Source organism: Enhydra lutris, unplaced genomic scaffold, assembly GCF_002288905.1.
Source record: "Enhydra lutris kenyoni isolate GAN:26980312 unplaced genomic scaffold, ASM228890v2 scaffoldscaffold108, whole genome shotgun sequence".
NCBI lineage: Eukaryota > Metazoa > Chordata > Mammalia > Carnivora > Mustelidae > Enhydra > Enhydra lutris.
The window spans coordinates 354,755-374,547 of NW_019154192.1; the positions used below are offsets into that span (position 1 = coordinate 354,755).

At 36.2% G+C, this 19,793-nt stretch overlaps 1 protein-coding gene across 1 annotated transcript in view; it reads left to right on the plus strand.

The window, feature by feature from the left end:
* LOC111139455 (AP-1 complex subunit sigma-2-like) overlaps window positions 1–16,860 on the plus strand; it is a 30,930-nt gene extending 14,070 nt beyond the window's left edge. The window contains exon 5 of the mRNA XM_022491719.1: window positions 15,301–16,860. Coding sequence (XP_022347427.1) covers window positions 15,301–15,348 — 48 coding nt within the window. The 3' untranslated portion in view covers window positions 15,349–16,860. The remainder of the gene's footprint in view (window positions 1–15,300) is intronic.
* The last annotated feature ends 2,933 nt before the right edge of the window (window positions 16,861–19,793 follow it).

Below are 19,793 nucleotides of genomic sequence, written 5' to 3' on the forward strand. Positions count from 1 at the left end.
TTTTTTTTTTTTTTTTTTTTTTTTTTTTTTTTTAAGTTTCTCTTGAGATACTCATTTGTAGTGTGTGAAAATAAAAGTGATTTTTGCATGTTGATTTATCTTTCAATTTTGGTCACTTTGTTTTTTTTTTGTGTGGAATTTGTAGGGCTTTTTACATAAGGTGTACATTACAATAGACATAATTTTACTTTTTTCTTTCTAATCTGAATTTTTTAATTCTTTTTTTTAATTGCTCTAAGACTTTAAGGACTATGCTGAATAAAGTGGAGAGAATGGGCACCCTTATCTTACTCCTGATCTTTAGAGGAAAAGTTTTTAGAGTTTTCATCACTGAATATGAATGTGGACTTTTCATATATAGCCTTATTATCTTCTGTTCCTGAAATGTTGAGGTTTTTTTTTTTAATCATGAAAGGGTATTAAATTTATCAGATGATTTTATTTGCAGCAGTGGAGATGAGTATGTGGGGTTTTTTCTCTAAATTTCTTTCAGTGTGGTTTCTTACATTGATTGACACTGACATGTTGAATGAACCTGATATTCTATGAGTAAATTGCACTTGGTTGTGGTATATAATTTTTTAATTTTGCTTTGAATTATGTTAGTAACTTGTTAAGGATTTTAAGATCAATATTTACCAGGGATATGCATTTGTAGTTTTCTTGTAGTGCTTTTGTTTGGCTTTGGTATCAAAGTAATACTGGCATTGGAATAATTTTGGAAGTGTTCTTTGTTTTTCGATTTTATTGAAGAGTATGAAAAGAATTGGTGTTCTTCTTTAAATGTTTGGATAAGTCAGCAATGAAGACATCACATATGGGCTTGCTTTTCTTTGTTGGGAAATTTTGATTCCTGATTCAGTCTTATTAGCTATGGATCTGTTCAGATTTTTTATTTTTTTATAACTCTTGATATGTTTCTAGGAATATATACATCTCATTTCGTTACCCAGTTTTTAGTCAATCTAGTTAAAGTTTTACCAGTTATTTTAAATTGTTTATTTAAATTCAATTTACTTAACATACACTGTATTAGTGCTTTCAGGGGTTGTCAATTTTGGTCTTTTCAAAGGCCAAACTTTCAGTTTCTTTGATGTTCTCTATTTTTCCATTCTTTATGTTGTTTATATGCTCTAAGTCTACTATTTTTCTCCCTTCTGCTAGCTTTGGGTTTAAGTTTGTTCTTTTCTTTTCTCTGTAAGGAGTAAGTTTAGGTTGTTGGTTTTGAGGTCGTTTCTCTTTTTTAATGAAAACTTGTAGCAAAAACTAGAATTTTAACATTGCTAAGAACTTATTCCCATAAGTTTTGTATGTTTTTTTAATTGAATTATTTTTCATTTAATTTCTTATTTATTTTATATTTATTTATTTTAATTGTTTTATTTTATTTTTCTTCTTTCAAGATAGTTTCTATTTCTTTGATTTTCTCTTTGACCCATTGGGTAGTTAAGATTATATCATTTAACTTTGTGGATTTATTTGTGGATTTTTCTCATTTCTTCAGCTGTTGATTTCTAGCTTGATTCATTGTGACAGGAAAAGATAATCCCAAATGCATTAAGACTTATTTGGTGGTCTAATACATGGTCTTATGTGCACTAGAGAAGAATACATATTCAGGTGTTGGTGGGTAGAGTATTCTTGTCTTTGTCTTTTTTTTTTTTTTTTAGATTTATTTATTTATTTATTTGACAGACAAAGATCACAAGTAGGCAAAGAGGCAGGCAGAGAGAGAGGAGGAAGCAGGCTCTCCGCGGAGCAGAGCTCCCAATGCGGGGCTCGATCCCAGGACCCTGGGATCATGACCTGAGCCAAAGGCAGAGGCTTTAACCCACTGAACCACCCAGGCACCCCTTGTCTTTGTCTTTTAAGTCCACTTGTGTCATAGTATTTATTGTTCAAGCTCTAAATTTTCTTACTGAGCTTCAGTCTGATAACATGTAGAGTAGCAATAGTATTTTTTTCCTCAGTGTAATTACTGAAAAATGTAAATGGGCTTACCTGGGTGATACAGTTGGTTGAGTGTCCAGCTGTTAATTTTGCTTCAGGTTATGATCTCAGGGTGGTGCAATTGAGCCCTACACGCAGCTTTACATTGGGTGTGGAACCTGCTTCAGATTTTCTCTCTCTCTTCCTCTAGTTTTTTCAGCTCACTTTCTATTCTGTGTCTTTTCCTGTAATCTCGAGTTACCCATGGGTCTGCAGCATCCCGACAACTTTTCACACACCATGGCATCTTTCTTTATTTTAAGTAGCCTCCAACTTGATACCCAAATTATGGCACTCTTCCCATCATCATTTTTTAGTTAAGTGAACAGATACCATTCCCTGGAGTAGCCCCATACAAACCAGAATATTACAAACAAGTTCCAAATTTGTTCTTCTAACTCAGAGGACCAGAAATGGGGTGGCTTTGTCTCTACTGGGGTTACCACTGGTTTTAGCTTTGCTGGGGAAACATGTAATTTAAGGGTGAGATGAAGATGTCATGAAATTTCTTATATTTGAGTTTAGCTTTTGCTTGTTTTAGTGTTTGTTTGGTTATTGCAGCTTCCTAACTGACTCTTAGAGTTAATTATCTCAGTGATAATTTGGTTTTTGTTATTGCTTATTGGCCTAATAATGGGAGAACAAATGCCTGGGGCTCTCTAGTTCAGTCTTTCTTTTATTCCTCTCCAGATGTCTTTATCTGTGGGTGCCAGGGTGGCTCAGTGGCGTAAAGCCTCTGCCTTAGGCTCAGGTCATGATCCCAGTATCCTGGAATCGAGCCCTGCCTTGGGCTCTCTGGTCAGCAGGGAGCCTGTTTCCTTTCCTCTCTCTCTCTGCCTGCCTCTCTGCCTACTTGTGATGTCTGTCAAGTAAATAAATCTTTAAAAAAAAAAAAAAAGTATTTATCTGGCTTTGGATCAGAATAATGGTGGCTTCAAAATATAAGGAAATGTTTCCTTCTCTTCTGTTTTTGCAAAAGTGTCAGTTTCCCAAGAAATCTCCTATAGCTTTCCCTTAAAGCCTTAAGTAGTCCATTGTAGGTCTTACCTTTGCCCCCAAACACTTGCTAGTTTGCTTTATAGTTTTTGCCGAAAGCCCACATGAATGCCCTTTTGCTACATGAAAGAGCCTTACATCAATTTTTCAGAGAGCCTGCAGACAGTTTAGTACAGATATAGGCTGTACTTTAGAAATAAGTTCTACTTTGCTCCTTCCAGAGCCAGAGATCAAGGTCCTATGTAGTTGAATGCCTATCTGTACTTCAGAACTGCCACAAAGCCCTATAGGGAGTAGGAGGGAGTATAGAAAACACTGCAAAACTTTCCTACCATTTTCAAGTTACCTTTTTCTTCATTCAGAATTTACTTGGTTCCTGTAAACTTGACTGGATTCCAGTATCCTGACAAAATTGTTTTTGATAGTTCAGCGCTTTTTTTGATATTTCTTTAGAGGAATGACAGGTTGGCACTGCCTATGCTACCATTTTGCTGCTATCACTCCCTAATTCTTAATTTTCCTTTGACTCCAAAGATGTACTGATGTCATGAAGATCCACAATACTGAATTTCTACTTACCCCATTATAATATTTTCTTGATACAAAGAAAACAAAATGAGTTGGTTAATTTGGAGGCATATATATCATTTAACCAAAAATCAATCTTAAATATTTAAATGTCATTAAGGCATTTATTTTTGGCTGAGTCTTTCAGAGATTACTTTTTTTTTTTTTCCTTTGCATTGTTTCTTTTTTTTTTTTTTTTACATTTTATTTATTTTAAGAGAGAGCGAGATGGGGAGGGGCAGAAGGAGAGGGTGAGAGAGAATCTCAAGCAAACACCATGTTGAGTGCAGAGCCAAACATGAGGCTTGATCTCAAGACTGTGAGAGCATGATCGGAGCAGAAATCATGAGTTAGATGATTAACTAAGCCAACCAGGCAGCCCATGGTGTCTTTGTTTTATTTTATTTTTTTGCTGCTGTTTTTTGTTTTTATTAATTAATTATTTTTTATTTTTTTATAAACATATAATGTCTTATTAGCCCCAGGGGTACAGGTCTGTGTATCTCCAGGTTTACATACTTCACAGCACTCACCATAGCACATACCCTCCCCAATGTCCATAACCCCACCACCCTCTCCCTACCCTGCCCCCCCCCCAGCAACCCTCGATTTGTTTTGTGACATTAAGAGTTTCTTATGGTTTCTGTCTCTCACGATCCCATCTTGTTTCATTTATTCTTTTCCTACCCCCAAATCCCCACGTTGCATCATTTTATGATAGTTGTAGTTCCCTGATTGACTGAGTTTGCTAAGTATAATACCCTCTAATTCCATCCACGTCGTCTCAGATGGCAAGATTTCATTTCTTTTGATGGCTGCATAGTATTTCATTGTCTATGTATACCACATCTAGGTTCTTTCCATAGTTTGGCTACTGTGGACACTGCTGCTATAAACATTCGGGAGCATGTGCTCCTTCGGATCACTACATTTGTATCTTTAGGGTAGATACCCAGTAGTGCAATTGCTAGGTCTTAGGGTAGCTCTATTTTCAACTTTTTGAGGAACCTCCATGCTGTTTTCCAGAGTGGTTGCACCAGTTTACATTCTCACCAACAGTGCAGGAGAGCTCTTCTTTCTCCGCATCATCACCAGCATCTGTTATTTCCTGACTTGCTAATTTTAGCCATTCTGACTGGTGTGAGGTGGTATCTCATTGTGGTTTTGATTTGTATTTCCCTGACGCTGGGTGATGTGGAGCAATTTTTCATGTGTCTTTTGGTCATCTGGATGTCTTCTTTGCAGAAATGTCTGTTCATGTCCTCTGCCCATTTCTTGATTGGATTATTGGTTCTTTGGGTGTTGAGTTTGATAAGCTCTTTATAGATTTTGGATACTAGCCCTTTATCTGATATGTCGTTTGCAAATATCTTCTCCCATTCTGTCAGTTGTCTTTTGGTTTTGATGACTGTTTCCTTTGCTGTGCAGAAGGCTTTGATCTTGATGAAGTCCCAATAGTTCATTTTTGCCCTTGCTTCACTTACCTCTGGCGATGTTCCTAGGAAGAAGTTACTGCGGCTGAGGTCAAAGAGGTTGCTGCCCGTGTTCTCCTCAAGGATTTGGATGGATTCCTTTCTCACATTGAGGTCCGTCATCCATTTGGAGTCTATTTTCATGTGTGGCGTAAGGAAATAGTCCAATTTCATTTTTCTGCATGTGGCTGTCCAGTTTCCCCAACACTATTTGTTGAAGAGGCTGTCTTTTTTCCATTGGACATTCTTTCCTGCTTTGTCAAAGATTAGTTGACCATGGAATTGAGGATCTATTTCTGGGCTCTCTATTCCATTCCATTGATCTATCTGTCTGTTTTTGTGCCAGTACCATACTGTCTTGATGATGACAGCTTTGTAATAGAGCTTGAAGTCTGGAATTGTGATGCCACCAACTTTGGCTTTCTTTTTCAACATTTCTCTGCCTATTTGAGGTCTTTTCTGGTTCCATATAAATTTTAGGATTATTTTCCCATTTTTTTGAAAAAAAATGGATGGGATTTTGATAGGGATTGCATTAAATGTGTAGATTGTTTTAGGTAACATAGACATGTTCACAATATTTGTTCTTCCAATCCAAGAGCATGGAACACTTTTCAATTTCTTTGTGTCTTCCTCAATTTCTTTCATGAGTATTCTATAGTTTTCTGAGTATAGAGTCTTTGCCTCTTTGGTTAGGTTTATTCCTAGGTATCTTACAGTTTTGGGTGCAATTGTAAATGGGATTGACTCCTTAATTTCTCCTTCTTCTGTCTTGTTGATGGTGTATAGAAATGGAACTGATTTCTGTGCATTGATTTTATATCCTGACACTTTCCTGAATTCCTGTACAAGTTCTAGCAGATTTGGAGTGGAGTCTTTTGGGTTTTCCACATAGAGTATCATATCATCTGCAAAGAGTGAGAGTTTGACTTCTTCTTTGCCGTTTGGATGCCTTTAATTGCCTTTTGTTGTCTGATTGCTGAGGCTAGGACTTCTAGTACTGTGTTGAATAGCAGTGGTGATAATGGACATCCCTGCCGTGTTCCTGACCTTAGCGAAAAGCTTTCAATTTTTCTCCATTGAGAATATTTGTGGTGGGATTTTCATAGATGGCTTTGATAATATTGAGGTATGTGCCCTCTATCCCTACACTTTGAAGAGTTTTGATCGGGAAGGGATGCTGTACTTTGTGAAATGCTTTTTCAGCATCTATTGAGAGTATCATATCTTTCTTGTTCTTTCTTTTATTAATGTATTGTATCACATTGATTTGCGGATATTGGACCAACCTTGCAGCCCTGGAATAAACCCCACTTGGTCGTGGTGAATAATCCTTTTAAAGTACTGTTGAATCCTATTGGCTAGTATTTCGGTGAGAATTTTTCATTTGCGTTCATCAAGGATATTGGTCTGTAATTCTCTTTTTGATGGGATCCTTGTCTGGTTTTGGGATCAAGGTGATGCTGGCCTCATAAAATAAGTTTGGAAGTTTTCCTTCCATTTCTATTTTTTGGAACAGTTTCAGGAGAACAGGAATTAGTTCTTCTTTAAATATTTGGTACAATTCCCTTGGGAAGCCATTTGGCCCTGGCCTTTGTTTGGACATTTTTGATGACTATTTCAATCTCCTTACTGGTCATGGGTTTGTTCAGGTTTTCTATTTCTTCCTGGTTCAATTGTGGTAGTTCTTTACAAATTTCCTCCTGTGATTGAGTTCTAGCTTCAGAGCATTGTGATCTGAAAATATGCAGGGAATGATCCCAATCTTTTGATACCAGTTGAGACTCGATTTATGATCCAGGATATGATCTATTCTGGAGAATGTTCCACGTGCACTAGCGAAGAATGTGTATTCTATTGCTTTGGGATGGAATGTTCTGAATATATCTGTGATGTCCATCTGGTCCAGTGTGTCATATAAGGCCTTTATTTCCTTGTTGATCTTTTGCTTGATCTGTCCATTTCAGTAAGGGGAATGTTAATGTCCCCTACTATTATTATATTATTTTCGATGTGTTTCTTTGATTTTGTTATTAATTTGTTTATATAGTTGGCTGCTCCGACGTTAGGGGCATAGATATTTAAAATTGTTAGATCTTCTTGTTGGACAAACCCTTTGAGTATGATATAGTATCCTTCCTCATCTCTTATTTTTGTCTTTGGCTTAAAATCCTCCTTGATCTGATATAAGGATTGCCACCCCAGCTTTCTTTTGATGTCCATTAGCATGGTAAATTGTTTTCCACCTCCTCGCTTTAAATCTGGAGGTGTCTTTGGGTCTAAAATGAATTTCTTTTAGACAGTACATTGATTTTTTTTTTTTTTTAATCCATTCTGATAACCTGTGTCTTTTGATTGGGGCATTTAGCGCATTTACATTCAGGGTGACTATTGAGAGATATGAATTTAGTGCCGTTGTATTGCCTGTAAGGTGCATGTTACATACATTGTCTCTGTTCCTTTCTGGTTTGTTACTTTTGTGCTCTCTCTTTGCTTTGAGGACCGCTTTCAATATTTCCTGTAGAGATGGTTTGGTGTTTACAAATTCTTTCAGTTTTTGTTTGTCCTGGAAGCTTTTTGTCTCTCCTCCTATTTTCAATGATAGCCTAGCTGGATATAGTATTTTTGGTTGCAGTTTTTCTCATTTAGTGCTCTGAATATATCATGCCAGTTCTTTCTGGCCTGCCAGGTCTCTGTGGATAAGTCCGCTGCCAATCTAGTATTTTTACCATTGAATGTTACAGACTTCTTTTCCCGGGCTGCTTTCAGGATTTTCTCTTTGTCTCTAAGACTTGTAAATTTTACTGTTAGGTGACACAGTGTGGACCTATTCTTGTTGATTTTGAGGGGGTTCTCTGCACCTCCTGGATTTTGATGCTTGTTCCCTTTGCTATATTAGGGAAATTATCTACAATAATTCTCTCCAATATACCTTCTGCTCTCCTCTTTCTTTCTTCTTCTTCTGGAATCCCAATTATTCTAATGTTGTTTCGTCTTATGGTGTCACTTATCTCTCGAATTCTACCCTCGTGGTCCAGTAACTGTTTGTCTCTCTTTTGCTCAGCTTCTTTATTCTCTGTCATTTGGTCTTCTATATCACTAATTCTTTCTTCTGCCTCGTTTATCCTAGAGTAAGAGCCTCCATTTTTTATTGCACCTCATTAATAGCTTTTTTTATTTCAACTTGGTTAGATTATAGTTCTTTTATTTCTCCAGAAAGCGCTTTTATTTCTCCAGAGAGCGTTTCTCTAATATCTTCCATGCCTTTTTCGAGCCTGGCTAGAACCTTGAGAATCGTCATTCTGAACTCTGGATCTGACATATTCCCAATGTCTGTATTGATTAGGGCCCTAGCCTTCGTTACTGCCTCTTGTTCTTTTTTTTTTATGGTGAGTTTTTCTGCCTTGTCATTTTGTCCAGATAAGAATACATGAAGGAACAAATAAATACTGAAAGGGTGGCAAAGACCCCAGGAAAATGTGCTTTAACCAAATCAGAAGAGACCCCAAATCATGGGTGGGGGAGAAAGGGGATAAAAAGAAGTTCATAAAAAGAAATTTAAAAAAGAAAACAAATAGGAAAAAGTATAAAAAAAGAATAAATATATATATTTAGACTGGTGAATAGAACAGGGTCTCCCACTTAATTTTGGGAGTATTTTGGTCTCTTAGAAGAAACTACCTACCAAAATTTTAAAGAATGAAAAACATATGTAAGGGTAAACACAATGAAGAGGTGCAATATGACTATAAAGATGAAAAAAAAATTTTCTTCTAAATTTCTAAAAAAGGAGCTGATAAGTTGGTTGGGAGATAAAGAAAAAGAAAGTGGAGAGAATTTGCTCAGGCTAGAGACTAGAACAAGCCTGGTGCTAGATTTAGGGTGTATTTTAATCTGTTAGAAGTTGTACCCCAAATTTTTTAGAAAAAAAAATCCTATGTGTATACAAAAAATAAAGTTAGCTACAATGAAGGATAAAATATGACTGTAATAATGAAGGTTCAAAAAGATTTCTTTTTTATGAAAGGTATTGTTAAGATAAACTAGTTTAAAAGCATTAAAAGAGGAAAGGGTGAAAGTTTAAAAAAATTTAGCAGAAGAAAAAAAATAAAATTAAAAAAAATTAACTTTGCAAGACTAAAGAATCATGGGGAGAAAGCCATGAATTCCATGTTTTGCTTTCTCCTCCTCTGGAATTCCGCTGTTCTCCTTGGTTAGTGAACTTGGTCTTCGCTGGATTTCTTGTTGATCTTCTGGGGGAAGGGCCTGTTGTAGTGATTCTTAAGTGTCTTTGCCCGAGGTTTAATTTTACTGCCCTTACCAGGGAACAGGCTAAGCAATCCACTTGGATTCGCTTTCGGGAGATTTTGTTCCCTGAACGCCTCCCAATCTCTGGCCTGGAGGAGCCAAGAGCTCGTGGCCCCACTCCTCAGTGCACCCTCAGAGAAAAGCGCTCAATATTTCCCGTCTCCCTGGACTCCGTCTGCACTCTCAGCTCACCCAGCCTTGGACCACGTGTCTCTGTCTCTGGCACACAGCTCCACCTGGAATCTCTGAACCTTGCAGATCCCTGAGGTCTTCCAAGGGGGTCCCCCCTGGATCTTGTGGGAACCTCACTCACAGAGCAGTGGCCCGTGCCACGGATTACAGTTCCAGGGAACCCTGAGTTGAGAGCTCGCTCCTCAGCTCTGACTCTGTAGCCAGCTTCACTGCTCTAATACCTGCGAGATCTGTGACACTCAGACACCCCCAATCCATTTGTGATCCCCAAGTGGGCTTCACCCTGGTTTAGCCTCTGGAGCGATGTCCCTTAGTGGAGCAGACTTTTAAAAGTCCTGATTTTGTGCTCCGTTGCTATGTCGCTTGCCGGGACCCGGACCCTCCCCCCGCGGTCTATCTTCCTGTGGCTTTGGATTTACTTCACCAGTCCTGCCTTTCAGAAAGTGTTTGATTTTCTGTTTCTAGAATTGTTGCTCTTCTCTTCGATCTCCTGTTGGATTTGTAGGTGTTCTGAATGGTTTGATAAGCTATCTAGCTGATCTCCTGCTACCTGATGTTGTCTCAGCCTGCTACTTCTCCGCCATCTTGACTCCTCCCCCAGAGATGGCTTTTAAGGCTGTTTTCTCTTACAGTGAAGAGGGTTTTTCTCCCAACTAAAGGAGAATGACCTTCATAGTTGATAAATGTTAATTTTTTTATTTTAGTAGAATAATTATTGCCTATAAGGAATACTCTGACTTCTTATCAATCCTTGTCTAAAGTAAAATCTACTTATCTATGTAGTTGTAGAGATGGCTAGAATTATCACATTCTGTAAGTGTTCATTCATATAGGCTTGTTTATTCTCTTTCATAATAAGTCTCTTACAGAACTTAGAAACTTTGGATAATGAGTTAATATCCAGAATATATCAAGAATTCTTAGCAACTCAACAAAAAACTGATTTTAAAAATGGACAAAGGACTTGGTAGACATTTTCCAAAAGAAAACATACAAATGGACAACTAATATATGAAAAGATGCATAATATCACACTACCCAACTGAAAAACACTGACATACTACCTTATACACAGTAGGATGGCTAGTATCAAAAAGCAGAATCTAACAGCTGATGATGAAGATAATGGAAATTGGACCCTTATACACTCAGTGGGAATGCAAAATAGTATGCTTTGCATACTTTGCAAAATACTATAGAAGTTCTTCAAAATATTAATAATAGAACTACCATATGATCCAGCAATCCCATTTCTGTGTGTGTATCTAAAAATGAAACACTATTCACAATAGCTAAGATGTGGAAGCAACCTAAATTTTCATCAGTAGATGAATATCTAAAGAAAGTGTGGATATATACATACAAAGGAATATTTAACCTTAAAAAAGAAATTCTCAGTATGTAACAGCATAACTAACCTTGAGGATGTTTAGGATAAATGAAATAAGCCAGTCAGAAACACAGATTAAAAGTTCAAAAACTAGTAGGATATAGGAAATCTTACTTGTATTTATAATTTTGTCACATTTGCTATTTATGTTTTCATATTACATGAAAAGTCTAATTGTATCACAAGAGATAGCACCAAATATTTCATTAAATTGTTAACTTTTATTGGGAATTTTGCTGTTAATTGTTATTTTTATTGGAGTTTTTTCCAATTTACAGGGAAAAATTCCAATATTTTTATTGGAAATTTTGCTGTGACATGTTATCATCAAAGCTTATAATGCATTTTCTAGAGAGAATATTGAAATTGATCCAGAATTTCATTGGAAAAATAAAATAATGTGAATCACTAATGGCGTTAAGAAATAGATTCCCCCCAGAAAGTAAGATCTTTTGTAAGTGAATGAATTGTGTTTGTGTTTAACTTACTTTAACTTACAGTTTCATTCCATTTTAATTTTAATCTAAGTGGAAAAAAGAAGTAAATATCTCTTTAAAATGTTTGGGAGTGGACTAAGGGTTACTATTTAACTGGCTTTTCTCCATTTAGTGGTTTTATAAGTTTAAGTTGAAATGTAACTACATTTTTTTTAGAATACTTTACATAATTTCATACCTTAAATATTCAGTGTTTATGGTTAAATATTTAAATGAGATACTCAAAAAGATACTTTAAAAATATTCACTGCTTTTTAAAGTTAACAGTTTTAACTTTGGGTGTTATAGATATTTGGGGTGGGAGATATAATCCCTTTGAGAGCCTGAAGGGCCAGGGACCCTCTCCCTAGGAAAAAATGTACAAAGCTGTTGTCTCTAATGTTAAGGGTTTCTTGAATTGTTAGAAGTCCATCCATGAGCTTTATAAGGGTCAGTAAAAATGTTCTTTCCTGTGGTAATGAGACACACATGTTTTTAAATTTATGTGGGCATCTAACACATCTATTTTGGGAATTCTTTAAAATCTGTGTAGTGTTTTATTTTCCTAAAGTAATATCCTTAATTTCAAAGTCATTCTTTTGGCTTTTGTTGTTGTTGTTCAGAGTGGAGTTTAATAGTTAGAAATCTGCATTACTATTTAAAGTGGCTGATGAGAAACTACTTTTCCACTTTTCCTTGGGAAGAATTTTCCTTGGTGATCTTTAGGATTTTATGATCACATTAAAATCTAGTGATTATTACAATGTAATAATTTTCATGAAGGGAATGAATAATAAGATCCTGTTTAACTTTATTCTGATAAACTGACAGGTTAGAATATTCTGATTGAATTTTCAGTTAATTCAGTATTCAGCAGATGGACTGTACTGAAAATCTTTCCATTATTATTAAAGTGCTTCATGATTCTGTGGGAGATAAGTTGTCATTTTCAATGAGTATCATGATATACATTAAGATAGAAATAGTAAAGAGGAATCTGAAATTGAGCATTCTTTTGAAGCTAAATATTCAATCATAAAACAAAAGCAAAATTTGTTTTTGTTTTACTGTGCACTAAGTGTTGTAGAAGTCTTACTGTATGTAAACTTAATATATTAATATATTCTACGTAAGAACATGCCCGTTTCTTTCTCTGCCATGTTATGATATTCTGATAACTGGTATGCTAAATAACTAGTCATCTTTTTAACAGAAACATAAAGAGCTGACACACTTATGAAAATCTACTTATGAATGAAGATACACTAAAGCTCAGTGTAGATCCAGTATTTTTACAATTATATATTTCCCTCACTACAACTCTAATCCTTTTCTTTTTTATTGCATGTGTGATCTTCATATAGCTATTCCTGCCCAGAGTTGACATATTTCTTATTGAAAAAAAAATTTTTGGCCTATGAACATTTGAGGAATATTTCTTTTTAAACACATAATGTTTTTAAAGATGAAACATCATGAATTTCATTGTAATGCTATCTCTGGTTAACCTTGTAAGATTGAAATCTGCAATTATTAAAATGTTTACTAAAGAAAATGAAGACTTGGAATACTAGGTTAGCCCATAAGTAGTGCCATAATCAACAATGTAGTTTGGTCTTCAAACCAATAGTTGCTATATTTAAGACTATTAAAACTTAGTATGTTTTATGTTATATCACATTCTGTATGAGCTTGTATATATCACTTAGTTTTGTCACATAATATTAGTTGGAAACAATATTCAAGTAAAATTAATTTTTCCATTATCTAATATTTAAGTTAAATATTTCTTAGCAATCTTAAGGATTTCTAATGCTCCATTTATTGAATCATATTTTGCTATATAAGGGTATCTAAAATTCTCTTTTTAGGATCTCAAAACTGTGTCAGAAAACATACATGTGTCAGAAAACATACATGTTGCTCAGTAGTAACCCTTTAAAGGTATTATTATAACTTTATTTATAGAGTTAAAATATCAATCTGTTTTGGGGCATTGGGGAGTTCAGTCAGTTAAGTGTCTGCCTTTAGCCCAGGTGTTGATCTCAGGGTCCTGGGATCCCCTTGTTTGGCTGCCTGCCCAGCAAGGAGTCTGCCTCTCCCTCTCCCTCTGCCCCTGCTTGCCCTCCCTCTCTCTCTCTCTCATCTCTCAAATAAAATTAAAAAAAATATATATATCAATCTGGTTAAGCACTTTTTACCAAAATATGGTCTTGGTTTTGTAATATAGTTTAAGTGTCATTTTATTATAGTTGATGATTTTTTCATTATGCTTTTATATTATAAAATATTAAATGTTTTTATATTATAAAATATTGAAACTTTAATATTGGATGTGCTCTTATTAAAACATGCATCATATTTCATATAAAAGGAAAAGTACATGATAATTGTTAATATCTAGAGACTTTAATGTATGAGTTAAGTTACAGTTAAAAAGTAAATTCGAGGGACGCCTGGGTGGCTCAGTTGGTTAAGCAGCTGCCTTCGGCTCGGGTCATGATCCCAGCGTCCTGGGATCGAGTCCCACATAGGGCTCCTTGCTCATCAGCGAGCCTGCTTCTCCCTCTGCCTCTGCCTGCCATTCTGTCTGCCTGTGCTCGCGCTCTCTCCCTCTCTCTCTCTGACAAATAAATAAATAAAATCTTTAAAAAAAAAAAAAAAGTAAATTCGAAAGTTATTCAAACTGGTTTACCACTAAAAGAGGCCTTTGGAAAGTATTTACCTAAACTCTAGTGTTATGGACATATACAGTTGATCCTTGAATAAGGGATTGAACTGTATAGGTTTGACTGGTGGATTTTTTTCAATAAATATAGTCCTATCTTCTTATGATTCTTTAATAATATTTTCTTTTCTGTATATAATACAGAATAGATACAAAATATGTGTTAATTTATGTTATAGATTAGAATTATTTTATTTTATAATTTCAGTGCATGAGGTAAGTACTGTTTTTGTTTTCCACATGCAGACCATAGTTCAGCAGTTAAATGAAGATTACAATGTTTAGTGCTCTAAACTCATTAAGTCTAATATTTTAACAATTTGTGGTTTTATATAATTTGTATTTTCTGTTTTGTGCTATACCATGATTAAGATGCAAAAGTAAGTTTATGTATTTACTTGATGGATATTATAAAATTAAACTTTTTTTTTTTCATTAACATACACTTCACCTTTATATTACAAATTTGTTGGTAGTAAAACCTGAAATTTAACTTACTCGGTACCTTTTTTTCTTTTTTCTTTTTTTTTTTTTTTTTGATGTGCAAAACCAGCCATCACAAAAATTTTTCAAAATTTTTCTTAATATTCTTGCTTTGGTTTGCCCTCTTTGAAATTTAGCAAGGACTAGCAGTTGTTAAATAGGACTTTTTGTCCCAGAGCATTGTTTCTCTGTGTTGCCTCTACCATTGCCATTGGTTGCTTCTGAAAGGCTCCAGGCACTGTTTTCAAAGGTTTTCCACTGTGAATAATTAATTTAGCAGAATTTTAAAAATATATGTATGTATATTTTTGTAAAAACGTGACCGGAAAACAGCATGAAAAACAACTTTTAAAGATTTATGGAAACAGTAGTTTTTGTTTGTTTCTTTCAATTTGAAGAAGAGGATTTCAATTTTAGAAATTGCTAGTCAGTTTGCAGTTTTGTGTTACAGAGTATGGTAGGCAATCTTTAGGTATTTAATGAATGTTGATCCCAGATGTCTTGGACCCCAAACCCTAAATAATCACTGGCTAGCACTAGTAGAGTACTCTATAATCCTGAGTTGTTGTTTTTTTTTTTTTTTAAAGGTTTTCTATTTTGCTTTCTTTATTCTTCTAGGCATGTACATACTTCCATGTTAATTTCACACTTTTAAACCTCTCCAGATATCTTTACCAATCTCACATTTTCCCTCCACAGGAAGCTGAAACCCCACGCAGTGTTCTTGAAGAAATTGGGCTGACATAACTCTCATCCCTTGTTGATGACTTTTTGTAGCATTTCACACACCATAGATGTCATTGCTGTACTTCTCAGAGTTACCTAATAGTGTTTGTTAAATGATGTCATTGTTACTGTTTTATAAGCCACTTCTTCAAACCTACACAAAAACATTTTTTGTTGTTATTCCCCAGAGGAAACTTTGGTTAACCAAAAAATAAGTTACTTTAAATATGAATTAGCCTGATGGAGCACAGAAAAGATGCTTTTTATGGATATTTTAGTTTGAATGTTCTCTTACATGACACACACACAAACACACACACATATATGTAAGATTTAGGTGATATACATTTATTACATTACTGTTTTTGGCAAAGAAATCTGAAATTAAATAATGTGAAAAGTAGTATTATAACTAAAAACCAAAGAAGCATTTCAGTATATATGGGTAGATACATTGCAAATTAATGAAATTTTAATAACTAGAACTTAATATATACATATATATGTAACTTAATATCTGTATATTAATATGTAACTTAATACATATATATTAAGTTCTAGTAGATACACACACACACACACACACACACATATGTATACATACCAAAGACCTTTTGGAAGTTATGTATCTTAAAACACAACCAATTCCACATAATTTAAGTGACTTTGTTAGAACAATGTTATTTCACGCTAAATATTATCACTTAGGGATTCTGAGCCTGGGGCCAGATAGGTCGTTCCATGATAGTACTTTTTTTTTTCTTTCTGTGGCAAGGACATATGACTATGAAAGGTTCTTTGTGATCATAATCATTTGGTCACTTACTTGTTTTAATATTCCAAGAAAAAGTAGAATGGCTGTCAGGAATTCTTCATAACACTATTTTGACAATATACGTTGTTCATACCACAAAGTGTGGCAGAACTTACTGTTTAAAGCATGAATGTTCCTTTGGGAGTGCTTGCTACAACCAAATTTATTTTGCCCCCTGCTCTACTGCTTCCCTCCACATAGAAGTACTGCATATTTTAGGGCAATTTCCTTCTGTGGCATATGACATTTTTCTGATTATCAAAAGGCTTAAAAACAAAAAACGCCTCTCAAGTAAGAGTTGAATGAGCTAAAACAGCATTAGTAGTGCCTATAATTTTAAGTTCTGTAACTTTCATTGTCACTTTTACAAATATTTGTGTGTATGTAAAAATGTCTTCACAGTTTACACTTTGACATGTATAAGGTCTGTGCTGTGTTTAATCGTTCTTGTGCTGATATTCAGTCTATGTAGTATTATCTTGCCACATTACCAATTGGTTGTAATATTTAACACACCATTCTATGTTTTTATGTGTTTCTGAAAGTAGTTAAGCTAGGGAGAGTTTGTTAAGGAAGCACTTTAAATTTTTCAGTAAAATGTTAAGTACTCATTTCCATTTGAATGTAGAGTTTGTTGTAAGCACACACAAGATAAGTGGGGATTTAAGGAGTTTGCATGCACTTCAAGTTCATTAAAAAATGTTAATTCTTTGCTACCAGAATTGTGTCTGCGTATTTATTTTCAGTCAATAAATGCCTCTTTTAAAACTTTGATGTAATTGACTCTCTTTTTGAATGAATAACTTAGATTATTCTAGGCAGTGAAAGAGAATTTGATTCCTACCCCTTTTTTCCCCATGATGAGGGAACAGAAGGCTGGCTGAGGACAAAGCAAAAGCTGACCTCCTCCAACCTTCCCCCACCCCCACTCCTGGGTGGGACATATGTGACATTCTTTAGGAATTTCCCACCCATCTTAAGGTTAGTACTTTACTAGAGGGCAAAACGACCTTGGCAAAGGCAAGGCCTCTGGCATCTAGTATCCTGTAGGTCCTCTTTAGCATATGAAAGTTCTATTGAAACCTCCCTTTTCCTTACCTCCCCCACCCCCACGGTACATAACCTGCCACCCTTCACAACCCCAGGGCAGCAGCTCTTCCTGCCCATGGGTCCTGTCCCCTTGCTTTAATAAACCACCATTTTGCACCAAAGATGTCTCAAAAATTCTTTCTTGGTCATCAGCTCCAGACCTCACCCCAATGAACCTCACTTATATTCTAAAACCATCATTTGGTGCCCAACATTGGGCTGTGAGTCTTTACATTTGGACTCTGAGCTTCAGTGCAAAATTGGTGAGTACTCTCTCTTCTTCCCTTACTCTCATTTCAAGGCCTTTTCTGGGAGTATGGTCTTATTGAACACTTGCATGTCGATTGCTCAGGCTGTAATCTTCTAGCCCATGGCAACTCTATGGGGAGGAGAACGTCTGCCTTTTGGCTCTAAGTTAGTAGCCTGACCGGAGTGGTAATAAGACCCAGAAACTGATGGCCTCTTTTTATACCTGTTCTTATATAAAGTTGTCTCTCTTGTGCATGGAACAGCCACCTAAGTCACCAGGACAGCTGCCAATCTTGACTCCCATGTGAGGTTTCCTCCTGATTGATCTAACGTGATCCATTCCACATCCCTGGTCTAGCTACTTCTGGCCGAGAGACCTCCCCTGGGAGCTGGCCGAAACCAGTACCCGGTTGAATTAAAACGCAACCAGGGACTGTTTCCTAGGGAAGCTGGCTGTAAGGAACACGTGTTGGAATGTTGCATAGACCATGATGGATTTCAGTCTTTACTGTTTCTTGTCCGTGTCTTCTACAAACTACTTAAAGCTACAAAATTGGTTAATTTCCCCTTGTAAAAATTTTTCTGGTATTTCCATGGGTTAAAATAGCAAAACCGTATGCAATCTTCAGGACAAACAATGGCATGGCATGGCACAGTAGTTTGGTCCATTCACCAGGCACCCATTGGCAGCTTAAGATGTGATGGGGAAGGGTAGGGGCACCAGCACTCCTCCAGGGCCTTTTATGGCAGGAATGTCTTCCAAGGGAAGGCAGGATCATGATCAATAGTGCTGTCTTGTTGAGGGATGCCTCCGGTCGCTTTTGCCACAGGGGAACCTATGACATATCCTGCATGGGATGCCACCCAGGCATCAGGGGGGATTTGTAATGGACTTTATTTACTTTTCTGGGAACATGGCTCAGTAGGCTTCTTCAGTTCCTAAGGACTCTACCTCAGGGTGACTTTTAAACCACTAGAAATAATTTCGATTGCAAAACCTAGGAAAGGACTGAGCTCTGGTAACATTACATGGCCTCACTAGGAAATTTCAGTTAGATCTAGGCCTTCATTGCTCTATACCCAACCTAAGGGCCTTTTGCAGAATGTGTTTGCCTGAATGAGTCAGCTAGTAAACCTCCTCCTGACTTGGATGATGAATATGTAAATAAGCCTCTTAGTAAACCCAGGTTGCTGGAGGATACACAGGCCATCCCTAGCAAAGGGGACTCTGACTTTATCTCTCTGTGTTCCTCCTGTGTTCCTTCTCCCTCCCTCATTTCCCTTGTTAATCACTGTAACTGGAGCCAACTGGGGTTAGTCTAACTTGAGATGGAGACTTTAAGGAATATTTACAAGCAGCTACCAAAACATTCTTTGTTTTAGAGAAATTCCCTGTCTTCTCTAGTCTGAGCTGGACTGCTTAACCCCTTCCCCATTGTTGGAGGGAAAACATCATGTATGCTTCTCTGTTGGGGCTGATGAGCTCTAAAACCGGGAATCCTTTCTCTGCCTTCTGGCAGTACTTTGTTTCTTCTGTCTCCCCCTTCTCCTGTTTCTGCACCAACGTGCATGTGGCCTGCATAACTGGCTTCTAGACTGTCCTTGTGCCTCCTGCGCAACGGCTCCTTCCCTGTTCACTGTCAAGGAGCAAGAAGAGCAGCCCCTGGACCTAACACCGCCCCCCTCCAGATTTCCCCACCCGTGTCTCAGGTAAATACCGAAAATGGGGTGGACCCAAGTGGAACATAAATCAGTATTTAAACTAAGTTTGTTGGTTTAATTAAGAGAGACATGTCTTTGAAGTTACAGCAGTAAATGTGAAGCTTTTATTCTATCAAGGTTTACTGAAGATCAGATAACCTCGTGTTAACTCTGTTGGGTTGTTCATCAAAAAGATGACTAAACTAATGGTTCATTGTCTGTCTCAGAGTTTTCATGGGTAATTGTTAATACAGCTTTCAAACTCTTTGGTAACCTGAAAGTTTATATAGTTTTGCTTGGATGACAAATGGAATTAAGTTGGTAGGATGACAAATGGAATTAAGTTGGTAGGACATCTAGGTCTTACAAATAGGATAAAATGCTAAGTCATTAATTACTGGATGTAGGTCTGTGCTTTTGACTTGTTACAGCAAAGAAAAAAACAATATTTAAATCATTTAGTAAACATGTTTTGTGCTTAACTGATTCATAATGAATTCTGTCCTAACAGTTCACAATTAATACTTAACTGACTAGAGACTAAGGTTTTTCTATCAGAACAAAATTCTAACTGTAATGTAATATTTCTAATGGAAATAAGGGAAACAACTCT